At 55.4% G+C, this 12,905-nt stretch overlaps 2 protein-coding genes across 6 annotated transcripts; one reads left to right on the top strand and one right to left on the bottom strand.

Annotated features, from left to right (window-relative positions):
- Positions 1 to 816: 816 nt before the first annotated feature.
- On the bottom strand, positions 817 to 3,639 carry HIRIP3 (HIRA interacting protein 3). The gene is made up of 7 exons (XM_068565525.1): positions 3,446 to 3,639; positions 3,248 to 3,368; positions 3,015 to 3,129; positions 1,751 to 2,775; positions 1,481 to 1,649; positions 1,299 to 1,397; positions 817 to 1,212 (listed from the first exon to the last, which is right to left on the bottom strand). The coding sequence occupies exons 1-7, from the start codon at positions 3,508 to 3,510 to the stop codon at positions 1,049 to 1,051; spliced, it is 1,758 nt and encodes a 585-aa protein (XP_068421626.1). The 5' UTR covers positions 3,511 to 3,639; the 3' UTR covers positions 817 to 1,048.
- Positions 3,640 to 3,996: 357 nt separating this feature from the next.
- On the top strand, positions 3,997 to 12,870 carry INO80E (INO80 complex subunit E). Of its 5 annotated transcripts, XM_068565531.1 has the most exons (9): positions 3,997 to 4,314; positions 4,472 to 4,542; positions 4,756 to 4,808; positions 7,677 to 7,755; positions 7,856 to 7,967; positions 8,346 to 8,462; positions 11,296 to 11,343; positions 11,614 to 11,706; positions 12,287 to 12,369. In XM_068565531.1, exons 1-8 carry the CDS (start codon positions 4,234 to 4,236, stop codon positions 11,683 to 11,685), a joined length of 633 nt encoding a protein of 210 aa, XP_068421632.1. In that variant the 5' UTR covers positions 3,997 to 4,233; the 3' UTR covers positions 11,686 to 11,706; positions 12,287 to 12,369. The 5 variants fall into 5 exon arrangements, with proteins under 5 accessions (XP_068421632.1, XP_068421630.1, XP_068421634.1 ...); XM_068565529.1 differs by lacking the exon at positions 11,614 to 11,706 and having other exon boundaries at positions 12,287 to 12,870; XM_068565533.1 differs by lacking the exon at positions 11,296 to 11,343.
- Positions 12,871 to 12,905: the final 35 nt, after the last annotated feature.

Genomic DNA, 12,905 nt, shown 5'->3' with positions numbered 1-12,905 from the left:
CTAAAAATTTCAGTGACTTTACTGACTTTGGACATGACTGAATCCAGAGCTTCAAAGGAAGTCATCAGTCTCTGGAGCTCTGCTTCCCTTTGCTTTGGCTTCAGATTTTCAGAAGGTTCACCTTACCCACAGGCCCCTGGCAGCTCCAACCTTACAACCTACCAACAACCTCAACAGCAAGAATTCCAGCAGTCTTGAAGTGACTTCATTGGTTTGATCTGTAGCCAGAGGCCTGGGGTGCTCTGATTGGTCAGGTTTAGACCCTGTACCCACCGCTTTAAGGCTGAAAGAGTCGGCCCGTGGACTAAGTGGCTGTTTCCAGAAAAGGGAAGAAAGACATAAACAACAGCTGTTCCCAAGACTTCATTTTGTGCTTCACATTCTTCTTAAGGCCAGTTATTCAGATCTTCCTCCCAACTAAGCTTTAGGTTATCAGACAACTAAAAGCAGGGTGGTCAGGGACTTCCCTGGCGGTCTTGTGATCACGACTCCCTGCTTCCACTGCAGGGGGCATGGGTTTGATCCCTGGTTGGGGAACTAAGATCCCACATGCCACACAGCGTGGCCTAAGTAAATAAATAAAAGCAGGGTGGTCATAGGGGTCCACTGGTCAGGCTGGAGAAAGGAGCCACACTCTCTTTGAATCAAGCCTGGTGGCAGACTGGATGGCAGGGTCAGGAGGCTGGGACTTTCTTTGGAGAATCTGGGGGAAATTAAAGGGAACCAAAAAAAAAAAAAAAGGAACCAGATAAGGGGGACAGTGGCTACTCCTCAGCTTCCTGGACCAAAGTACAGGGGGTGAGAGTGGGGGACCAGTTTTGATGAGGTGATTCAAACACTCCTTTATTTGAGTCTTTAAAAATAAATCCCTGTAAACACTTTAAACTGGGAATGTGAAGCTGAGAAGCAGAATCCCAATAACTTATGTCCCTGGGAGCTGCGAGTCTTCTCCGAAGAAAGCTGCTTCTGCTCTGCAGGCAGAGTTGGGGGTGGGTATGCTCTATATGCTTTCTACAAGTGGGAAGTCCCTCCTGGGGACAGGGGGAGCTCAGTTGCTCTCGCCATCACTGCTGATGATGCCACGCATATGTGACCAGTCTGGGGGTGGGGGGCGGGGCCACTCTTCCTCTGAGTCCAGGGTCCTGCGGTATAGCTCCCCCGGTGGGGCTGCTTCTCCTGCAGGGTTCCAGGCTGTGCGTCTGCGTGGCCGGCCTAGAGGAGAGGAGAAAGCAGGAGATGAGTTGTCTGAAAAAGTCCATGCCCCATCTGCTCCTGGAGAGTGGAAGGAAGCCCCTCACCTGAACCACTGATGATGTTGGTAATGTCCAAGGAGGCTACCTCAGCTGCCTCTTCCCGCTGCTCCTTCAGGACCCGACACTTCTCTAAGGAAGGGTTACCTAGGGCAGAAGAAGCTCGTGATCCTCTCCTCCCCAGCAGCCAAGGCCTTCTCCTGCAGCCCCCAGGGCACGCCCAGCCTCACCCTTCATGCCCAGGGCTTCCAGCTCTGCCCGGAGAACACTCAGGCGTTCCTTGTGTGAACGGCAGGAGCCCAGCAGCTTCTTGTAGTTTCGATGAGCCCCACAGGCCCGAATGTAGCGCTTTAGCCTCATCACAGACGGGTGGTCCTCACCAGGGCGACCAGAGCCAGCCTGGCAAGGGAAGATAGCAGCTGAAGGCCAAGCCTTTTGGGCTTCAGTCAGGGTCTCCCTCTTCCTTGATGGTAGCCTCCCACCCCATCTTCAACCCTCACCTTCCTGCCTTTATGTTCTGGACTGCCATCTGTGGAAGAGGAGGAGGAGCTTCGTGTCCTGCCTTTCTTGGAGCTCTTCTTGGAAGAGCGGTTCTTCCTCTCCTTCTTGGGGGTCCCCTCTGCCTCGCTGTCACTCACCTCCTTCTCCGAGTCACTTGCTTCACCATTGATACTGCCCACGTTGGCTGTCTTTCCAGTAGTTGGTGTCATCTTCCTCCAGCTGTCTTCCCCATCCTCCTCACTGCTTCCACTCTGCCTTTTCCCACCCTTCCACTGGGTGCTGTCTTTGCTCTTCCTCTGCACTAGGGGCTCTTCATCTTCCCCACTGCTATCCCCACTGCCTGCTGCTGATCTTTCCTTCGGTTCCTCTCTGTCCCCCGGGTATCCCAGCAGTCTTGCTGCCCTGCTGTTCTGCTTACAGCTCCTCTCCTCCCGAGAGGAGGACCTTTGACCTCCACTGCTCTGGGCTGTGAGTTTCCAATCCTCTGCTTCCTCTCTGTTCTCTTTCTTCTTGGCTAGGGTCTCCTCCTCACTCTCCTTTTCACTTTCCTGGTGGCTTTTAGCTCCTTTCTTTCCCTCTGCCTTCTTTCTTGGCCCCTGGGCACGTTCCTCACTGTCTTCATTCTCCTCCCTGGCCTGTTTCCTACTGGCTGAGGCCTTGCCTGGTGCCTGCCTGTTCTTTGTCCCAGCCTTCTTCCTAATCCTGCCCTTGGACTCCTTTTCCTCCTCCTCCTTCTCTTCCTTTTCCTCATCTTCCTCTTCCTCACTGCTTTCTTCTTTCCAGACCTTACTCTTTCTGGCAGAGCCCTCTTCCTCCTCCTCACTGCTCCCCTTCACCTCCTCCTTCTCTAATCCCATCTTTGCAGTCAGGTCTCTCTGCTGTTCTTCCTCATCACTGCTCTCCTCAATTGCTTTCTTTGAGGCTCGCTTTGGATTCTCATCCTCAGCTGGACTGACTTCTGCTGCCATCCCATTCTTTGCTGGGAGGCCGAAGCAGTCTGGACTGGAGGCTGCAGAGCTGGGCTCTGGAATGTGGAGAGAAGAGAAGGTTGGGACAGGTTCCTCCTGTCCCTTCTCCCTCCACTTGGGATTGGTTGCCTCGAATCCTGCTCTGATGGAGGGAAGGGCAGTAGGAAACAGCTCTCAGTCCACCCTGTTCCTGGCTCCTGACTCACGGGCCACGCGCCCTCACCTAAGGCCTTGGAACATAACACACGCACAATAAATACTTTTAGCATGAACCAACTATGCAGAAGGCACTAACCTGACTCCGAATTGAAACGGAACCTTTTTCTCGCTGGGTCACGGCAGGGGATGGGAGACCTCTTGGCTTTCTTGGCAACGTCGAGCCTCTTTTCCCTGCCACCCGCTTCATCCACCTGTGTGTGCATCAAGAGAGCATCACGTGTACCAAGGTTGTGTTCTGCCCCACCCCTCTCAGGCCCCTCCTCCACGGCCACAACCCCCGCCTGCGGTGGCCCAGGCTCGGGCCCACACCTGCATCTTCAGCAGCTCCTTCTCCACTAGCCGCTTCAGCGCCTGCTTCTCCTCGGGTTCCAGGTGGTCGCGGCCAGCGTGAGCCAAGAACCTCCGCCGCACGATGGAGTGCGTAAGCGTGCTGCGGAAACACGTGTCACGACGGAGTCCCCGTCCCGCCCCTGCCCTTTACAACCCCGCCTCCAACCTCCGGTGCACCTGAGGTCCGGGCGGCCTTGGAAGAAGCTGCGGGTGAACTCCTGCATCTCATTCTCCCGAGCCATTTTGCTCCACCTGATATCGGCGGCTCCCGCCTTTTTTCTTCTCGGCCTCCGTCCACGCGTTTGACAGGAGCTTGCGCACGCGCAGTACCGTGGCGCCGTGAGGTGGAGGACCGTTGAGTGTCCGTTACGGGCCGCTTGGACCCAGAACTTTGCCAGACAAAACTTGCCTTCCCCGGGCAGTTGGAGAGTCTCGCGGTTCCTTCCTTTTCTTAGAACGAATCTCTTTTGAAGGAGAATTCTCGTTAGCAACCGATTGGGAGCCGGCTACACCTTTGGATGTAACAATCAACCCGCGACGAGGCCTCCGTTCGTGGTCACGGGCAGCAACTAGGCATCTGTGATTTTGAAAGACAGAAGGAAAAGGGCGTCCTCGCCAGGAGACTAGGAATCCCAGGAGGAATGTCTTCCCGTGGCTTCAAATCGCTAAGCACATTTCGAATCAGTAAGGGTGCCCTCCAGCGTCCGCCATCTTTGTGACATCATCGCGTCGCCGCGGCGCCATTTTTAGCGTATCCCCTGGAAGCAAAGTTCCTTTCCCGGTATTCCCCAGCAGGGCAGCCGGTGTGGTTACGATCCCTGGGCGCGGGGCACGCCGGGAGTTGTAGTCCCAGCGGACACAGCCCTGCCGACTCTCCGGAAGTGGAGGTGGGAGAGGCCGGGCTGAGCCGGCTCGGGGTAGCCCGGCTCCCGGCGAGTGCTGGGGCGCTTCTCCCGCGGCGGGTCATGAACGGGCCGGCGGACGGCGAAGTGGACTACAAGAAGAAATACCGGAACCTGAAGCGGAAGCTCAAATTCCTCATCTACGTGAGTGCCGGGGTGGTGAGGCGGTGAGGGGTGAGGCCTGGTGCTCGTAGGACTTCAGTTTACCTGTGTGTAAAGGGAGTAGGGTGAGCTGTGGCCGGCGTCCGGGCCCCATTTACGGACGGCCGTTGGCTCAGCTCCCACTTTGCCCGTAATACAGGAACACGAGTGCTTCCAGGAGGAACTGAGGAAGGCGCAGAGGAAATTGCTGAAGGTGTCCCGGGACAAGAGGTGAGACACGTTGAGGGGAGGAGGGAGGCCAGTGGGTGATGTGGCTTCTGTGGATCTGCATTCGGACCCCATCCTGGAATGGGCCACAAATGCATGATGCCTGCCTCGGGGCTGTTGGGAGGCTCCAACAGGCCAGCTAGAAGGGACGAGGGCCCAGGAGAACATTGCAGAGATGGGAATAAACACTCTTGTTCTCCCCGCCCCTTCCCTCAGTTTCCTCCTAGACCGACTTCTGCAGTACGAGAACGTGGATGAAGACTCTTCTGGTGAGCAAGGTCATGAAAAATTGGTGGAGGACATGCTCCTGGCACTCCAGCAGGCTCCCTGGGCCCTCCCTTTAGGCCGCGGAGGCCAGTACAGCCTCCAGTGGTTCTTAAGCCTAGTCGCTTGTCCTCCTCCTCACTATTCTTTCACTCAAGTATGACTGAGTATCTGCTGTATTTCAGGCAGTGAGCTTTGCACAGGGGATACAGTGGTAACCAAGATGGATAAAGCCTCTTGGAATTTGTATTCTCGTTGGGGGTAGTAAGTAAGCAAAGAAATAAACTAGAATTTTAGATCTGAGGAAGAAAATCAGGGTTACGTGGTAGTGATTGGAGTAGAACGGGAGTTGATGAACTTTCTCTGTAAAGGGCCAAGTAATAAGTATTTTAGGCTTTGCAGAACATACAATTTCTGTTGCCCCTATACAGCCCTGCCTCTGTAGTGCAGAAACAGCAACAGGTGAGGTGTAAATAAGTGAGCATGGCTGTGTTTCAATAAAACTTTGTTTATGAACACTGAAATTTGAATTTCATAAAACTTTCACGTCATGAAATATTTTTCTTTGGAGTTTCTTTTCCCCCAACCATTTAAAAATGTAAAAGCCGTTCTTAGTTTACAGAGCGTACAAAAGCAGATGGCAGGCAACATCTTAATAAAAAATTCAAGAAAGGCTTTTTTCAGGAAGTAATGTTGGAGCTGGGACCTAGATAAGAAGAAGATGTGAAGATGAGTGAGAGATTTCCCACAGAGGGAGTCACAGATGCAGATTCCCTGAGGTAAAAACGTACCAGGTTTTTTGAGAAGGGCTGAAGCACATAAAGCGCTGTTCTCAAACTTTTTTTGAGCACTGTTTACAACCAATAATATATTTTACATCGTGACCAACCCCCACGTACTTAACTTGCTTATAAAACAATTAAGTAAAATAATGTTAAGATCCCTATGTGCAGTTTGTTCTGATACTTTTTAGACTGCTTTTTTTTTTTTCCCCCATTTAATGCTGGTTGTAAACCAATAAGTTGAATTTGTGACCCACTATTGGGCTGATACCCACAATTTGAAAAAGTCTTAAGGTGAGCCTTTGTGGCCCAGTTTTTCTCATAAGCCATGTCACACGCAATCACCTCTCTCCATGGTGTCTAGAGCAAGAGTCAGCAAACAGCCAGCCAGATTGCTTGTTTTTGGTTTTCTTATTTAATTTATTTATTTTTGGCTGCGTTGGGTCTTCTTTGCCGCGCGCGGGCTTTCTCTAGTTGCAGCGAGCGGGGGCTACTCTTCGTTGCGGTGCGCAGGCTTCTCATTGCAGTGGCTTCTCTTGTTGCGGAGTACGGGCTCTAGGCGCGTGGGCTTCAGTAGTTGCGGCTCGTGGGCTCAGTAGTTGCGGCTTATGGGCTCTAGAGCGCGGGCTCAGTAGTTGTGGCACACGGGCTTAGATGCTCCGCGGCATGTGGGATCTTCCCGGACCAGGGATCGAACCCATGTCCCCTGCATTGGCCAGCGGATTCTTAACCACTGCCCCACCAGGGAAGTCCGCAGATTGCTTGTTTTTGTAAATAATGTTTTATTAGAACATGCAACACTTACTCATTTACATGTTATAGGAAGACAGTAGATGCGGTCAAAGAAGTAGGTAGGAGCCAACTCATGTAGGTCATGGCAAAACATTTGGCTTTCATTCTAGCTTCTCATTGCCTTCATGTTCCTTCCTGGAGGTCTTTCAGTTAACTTCCTTTTGGAGGCGGACTTCAGGATAGGAGGCGTGAGGGAACCCACCTTGTTTATGATCAGAGTGGGATATAGTTGAGAAACAAGAGCCAGAGACATAAGCCACCACTTATCTCCTGGAGAAGGCCACAGTGTGGTCAGGGAGACACCCACATATGATACGTCCTAGCAGAGTGAGGAGAGCCGTGACCAGTGAGAGTAGAGAGTTCTGGAAGAGTCAGCCATCAACTGGGCCTGAGGGATTCTGGGAGACTTCTCAGAGAGGTGGCATTTAATCTGCTTCTTAAAGGATCTATCTGAGCAGAGAAATCGGGAATAGCGTATTTTACGTGTAAATGGTTATCTGTTAAGTGAATGATGGGCCTTCTAGATAGAGACACAAATCTGGGGAATGAATTTTGGTTTTGAGAAAATAGGTTGGTGTGATGTGAAGAATACAGTTTGGTTGGGAGACCAGAAAGGTGGGTTGGGGCTATATTAAGAAGCACTTAAAATGCTTCCAGGCATTGGAAAGCATGTGATCAGTTTTGCGTTTTAGGTGGTTCTGCGGTTGGGGAGGACAGTGGTTGGCAGGTGAGGTGAGACTGCTTAGCAGGCGATTTTGACATGGTGGTGACCTGACCTCGTGACAGTTGGAATGGGGAGCAGTGGGTGAAGGTAGGAGAGATTTGAGGGGCAAATTACCAGGACCCTGCATATGGGGAGTGAGGCAGAGGTAAGCGCTGGACAGCTTAGAGGCGAATAAGGAGAGAATAGCATAAAATGGTCAGGAGTTGGAGGCCTGGGCTCAAGTCCCAGTCCCACACCTTCCTTTCTGAGCCCCCGTGACTGCATCTGAAAAGCGGAGATGATGTCTTCCCTTTCCTCCTTGGATAGTTCTGAAGACAAGGAGAGGCAGTGAATGTCAAGCGCCTGTTCAGAGCCTGGCACGTAGAAAATGCTTGACAATATGTTACCGTGGAGGAGTCCAGGCAGGAATTAGGTTGTAAAGGACATTTTAAGCAGCCGGGGAAGCTGTGGGCCTCCCCAGAATAGCACCTGTGTGCCCTTCAGATTCCCCAGAACCCTTCCGTAGAGTTGAGATTACGCCCCTCTGGGGTAGACGGAGACTCCCACCCACTACTTACCAGCCTTCCCCCTCACAGACTCAGATGCCACTGCATCTTCAGATAACAGCGAGACAGAGGGGACACCCAAGTTGTCGGACACGCCAGCCCCTAAGAGGTGAGAAGAAGCCATCATTCTTCCCTGGAGGGTGGGGGCGGTTGGAGAGGGTACCTGGGCTGCCTCTTGCCTCTGACCCCCTCCCCTGTCCTTTCTCCAGGAAGAGAAGCCCTCCGCTGGGGGGTGCCCCCTCCCCCACCAGCCTCTCCCTGCCTCCTTCAACAGGGTTTCCCCTTCAGGCCTCTGGGGCCCCCTCCCCATACCTGAGCTCGGTGAGTTGGGGTCATGGGTGGGAAATGGTCAGATGCCTGGGAATAAGGTGGGCATCATTTGGGCAGAGGGTCCAGGCCTCAGGGTGAAGCCAGCCCAGCACCAAGAACATCTGTCTGGGTGTGGCCAGCAAGCGTCCCTCGGAGGGGTGTGAGTCGGGGCTGCCTACTTCTCTCTGGTGTAGGAATGGGGGACAGACGTGACTGAGGAGAGGAGACCCCAGGACACAGTCCTGCTGCTGTCCCCTCCCGTCTGTTCTCAGGAGCCACACTCATCACCATCTCTTGTTTTTCCATTCTTCCTCCTGTTTGCATTTCTTCCTTCTACCCCCACCCCATCCACTCCATTTCCCATCTCCATCCCCTCACTCCCGCCTGCAGCTGGCTTCCCCCACCTACCCCCCATTCCCTTCTGACTACCTGGCCCTGCAGCTGCCCGAGCCCAGCCCCCTGAGGCCCAAGCGGGAGAAACGGCCCCGCCTGCCCCGGAAACTCAAGGTACCCTGTTTGGGGGACGTTAGGGAGGGGCCAGAACGGCAGGACAGCCATCTGAGGGAGGCTCAGGACGGCTGGGGGCCTGTCCGAGAACTTTGAAGGGCCGATTTGGGGCTGCTGCTGGAGACCCAGCCCAGGGTTAGGCGCTGAGGGGCGGGTCCCAGAAGTCCTGGCTCACAGGCCCCTGTGAGACCAGTCAGGGCAGGCCCAGCCTGGGGGAGCTCCGAGTGAAGATGGCTGGGGGCCAGGCTCATTTTCACAGGTGTTCTGTATTGCCAGGCAGCCCCCAAGGAGGGGCAGAGTTGTGGGATCTAGAATCAAGTCAAGGTTGCACCACTTAAAAACCATGTGACCGTGACCCTCTAAGTCTCAGATTGTGTGTCTGTAAAGTGAGTGATCAAACCACGAGTAATCAGCAAGTGTTGTGGAGCACCTACTGTGTACCAGGCACCGTTCTAGGTGCTGCAGATACAATAGCGAACAAAACAGAAATCCCTGCTTTCATGGAGCCCGCGTTCTTGAAGGGTAGGCAGGAAACAAGCAAGATAAATAGGTAACAGTGTAGAAAGATGGATTCAGGTAAAGAGCGTGGGAAACACCAGAGTACATGGGGCTGATATTTACAGTAGGGTGGTCAGAGACTTAAAGGAAATGAGCAAAGCCCTCTGGCTCTCTGCAAAGTGTTTCATTCAGGAGGAACCAGCACAGGGGCCCTGGGGGTGGGTACGTGTTTGGCTTCTTCAAGGACCAGGAAGGAGGCCAGTGTGGTCGGAGGAGAGGGAGAGGGAGAGTGACCAGAGAGCAGGTCAGAACAGCACCTGAGGGGCAAGGCTGTGGAGGGCCTCGGAGGTGTTGGGAAGAGTTTGGCTGGTACTGTGAGTGAAACGGGAGCCACTGGAGAAGGTGGGGCAGAGGGGCGTCTGATCTGATTGACATGTTAAGAAAATTGCTTGACACTGCAGCGAATAGGCTGGTGGGTGGGGGGTCAGGATGGAAGTGGGGAGACCAGTGAGGAGCCTGCAGTCAACCAGGCAGCGGGGGGAAGGGTGAAAAGTGGATGATGGGCCTCTTTCAAAGAATGAGCCCCAGGAAGAGCCGTGTGGGCTGTGAGAGAGAGGGGCGTTGAGGGTGACTCCAGGGGTTTTGGCCTGAGCAGCCAAAGAAGTGGCCCTTTTCTGAGTCGGGGAGGACTGTGGGAGGAGCAGGTTTGGGAAGGCAGGCGAGTTTGGCTTTGGACGTCTTGAGATGCTGTCTGGAAGTGTCAACGAGACAACTGGGTAACGTGAGCCTGGGCCGCACAGGGGGCATATTTGGAAGTCACGGGCAGGGAGGTGGATGGCGAGGAGAAGAGGTCTCTGCACCGAGCCCCGGGACAGATGAGGACACAGAAGGCACAGTGCCCTTCCAGCTCTGAGTCAAAGTGAAATAGGGGCCGGGCTGGCAGCTCTCAAGTTGGGTGAACCGTAGACTCGAGACTCTGGAGCCAGAAGTGAAACAGGAGCCCTGCTTGTGGTGGTTAGGAGTGTGGGTTCTGGAGTTCGAACCCCAGCTCTGCCACTTCCTCCCACGTGACCTTGGTCCTTGAACCTGGAAAATGAGTAGATAACGGGTGACGATGCTGCTCAGCTCCTGCTTCCTGCTACTTGGCAGGGGTTTTGCTTCCTGGGCCGGGCGGACTGGTGGAGAAGGCACGGGCCAGAGAAACCTGGAGCAGCGGGTGGAGGCGTGGCGTGGTGTGCGCTTGGCAGTTCAGGGCTCTGAAGTGCTGGCTCCTAGCGCAGAGGCGTGTCGGGGAGCTACGTTCGGGGCAGGCAGGGGAAAAGGGCCCAAACCAGTGGCGGTGCATGGGGGAGGGGATAAATCAGGGACGGCCTCAAAGAACAGGTGACATCTGAGCCCAGGGTGAGATTTGGATATTCAGGCTGAAGCAGTTGTGGAAGGAAGGCGGGGACGCGGCAGAAGTGGTGTTTGGGCTGGAGCCGGAGGGGTGAGAGCAAACAGCGTAGGAAAGAAAGATAGGGTGGGTCAGGTCATAGAAGGCTGGGTGTCCCGTGAGGAGAGTGGGGGTCCCTGAAGTTTCTGGGTGTGGTGGTGTGAGGAGAGGGGAGGGGACGCTGTGAAGACTGAAGCAGGTCAGTCAGGAGCCTGGGCCTCGCCCGTTTTAGCTGGGTTTCCTCCACGCACTCGCCGTGCGACTTGCGCGTCATTGAACTCTCGGAGCCTCCGCTTGCTCCTCTGTTCGGTGGGGTCGTTGTGAGGATAAAATGAGTTAAGAGAGAGAAAACACTTAGCCCAGTGCCTTGTCCCTAGTAAGCCACAGATAAGCATTCGCTGCCGTGGGTCCCGCTGAGGAGGCCATGAAGTCAGTCCAAGCAGGGGTAGGACATGGGGCCTCGGGTAGGTAATCAAGAGGTGGTGGCCAGAGGAGGGGGACAGTCATGCTGCCGGCCTTTTCAGTCGTGCATGCGCATCTGCTCCCGTGTGTGCACATGAGTGCCTGGTACTGGGTGCAAGGGCGCTGTTCAGAGCTGGGCCTCCTGTCTGTCATCCGTCCTGGCAGACCCCGGTCCCCTGAGGTACAAACCCACTCTGGCCCTCCATGCCACGCTAGGAACAGCGGCGGTGAGGGGGCCGCCTTGAGAAGCAGAGAGTAGGCCACAGGGGCCCGAATGTGTTAAGGCAATCAGAAGGGCCACTGTGAAGACCACTGCCATCCCCCTACCCCGGGGCCAGACTGGACACTGCCTGGTGGGGACCTGGCAGGCCTATGCCTTCAAACCTCCCATTTCCAAGCCTCCATTCCCTCCTCTGGCTGATGACCTCTCCTCCCTTCCAGGGTGGTCGGAGTGGTGAGAGATCATTAATGGAAGTCACCTGGCACATAGTAAGTGCTCAGTTTGTGCCCACAGGCAAAGCAGGAGGCCCACAGAGCTCTGGGAAGGATTCAGAAGGACCTGGCAGGGGTGGGGCTGGAGGGTTGGGCAGGACAGAGGCTACTTCCCAGCCTCAGAGCACAAAGCAGGACCTTTGACAAATAGAAAAGGACAGTCCAGTTGGAAGGACTGGCCTATTCTCAGGCACTGCCTGTCCTGAGGGCAACGAGGAGCCGGAGGCCCTCGAGTAGAGGAGTGACACGCTCAGGTTTGTGTTTTAGAGAGCTTACTCTGGCTGCAGTGCGGAGGAGGAGCTGGATCTGGGAGAGGCTGAAGGCAGGGAGTCCAGTTAGGAGGCTGGTCCCGTAGCCCAGGTGAGCTGAGAGGAGGGCCTGGCCTAGGCCAGTGGCTGTGGGGATCCCAAAGAGGGGCCCCTCCCAGATACAAGAGGCAGAAGCCTCACACGGCAGGGGGTGAAGACCTTTGACACCCTCCACTGAACCAGTGAGCCCCTCAGGAGGAGGAGGGAGAGGAGGCCAGTGGTGGCAGGTGGTATTGGAGGTGCCCAGAGGCGGGCAGGCAGGCACTCCAGGCTGGCTCTGGCTCTGGCTCTGGCTGCTATCCCAGGGGCAGCCACAGTGCCTTACTGGCAAGGGCAGGGCCCAGTCTTTCCCTCCTGGTTTCCCGTGGGACTCCCTCCACCGCCACCCTCATCAGCACTTCCATCACCACCCCTCACCCCCACGCACTTGCTGGTGTGAGACTCTGCAGGGCTGAGGTGGGGCAGGCTCCCTGATTCCAGCTGTGGCTGGCCTGGCTGTGTCCACTACCCCTTGAATGAGCCTTTGCCCCCTTCCCCATCCTCTGGAACTGTCTTAAGGGGCAGTGCCCGCCTCCTGGAGGTCCCTGTGCCTCCCTGATAGGCCCTCCTTGTGTTTCTCCCCCCTGCTGCAGATGGCGGTAGGACCCCCCGACTGCCCCGTGGGAGGGCCGCTGACCTTCCCAGGCCGGGGTTCTGGGGCCGGCGTGGGGGCAGCCCTGGCCCCACTGCCCCCGCCCAAGATGCCTCCCCCTACGATCCTGAGCGCCGTCCCTCGGCAGATGTTCAGCGACGCGGGCAGCGGGGACGACGCCCTGGACGGGGATGATGACCTGGTGATCGACATCCCAGAGTGAACCCCCCTGCCCGACCCCCTGCCCAGCGCCCTCTGTGTCAGCACACATGAGCCCCCAGCTTCCGCAGAGACGTTTACTGACGCCCGGTTGCCATGCTGTGGCCACTGACACAATCAGAAAAGGCGTAAACATGCATGAAATGTCCCCCGGAAGGTGGGCCCTCTCCAGGGAGGGCAGGGGCCCTGCCTTCACATCCCAGCCCAGTCCAGGGGACAGTTATTTAAATGAGTGGCCGGGAGCATCTGCCACCTCTCAGAGAGGCAGAGACCCTGCGGTGGCCCCCCGCTTAAAAGGGCAGCTGTACAGGGCTCGGTGGTGGTGTTTTTTTAATGAAGATTCTGTATTAAAGGAGTGGCTCTTTTTTCGTGTGTCATTTTCTTTTTTGGAAACCTCCTCC

Source organism: Eschrichtius robustus, chromosome 16 (genome assembly GCF_028021215.1).
Source record: "Eschrichtius robustus isolate mEscRob2 chromosome 16, mEscRob2.pri, whole genome shotgun sequence".
Taxonomy (NCBI): domain Eukaryota; kingdom Metazoa; phylum Chordata; class Mammalia; order Artiodactyla; family Eschrichtiidae; genus Eschrichtius; species Eschrichtius robustus.
Note: the sequence above shows the minus strand (reverse complement) of the source record. Positions and strands in the feature narration are given on the sequence as shown.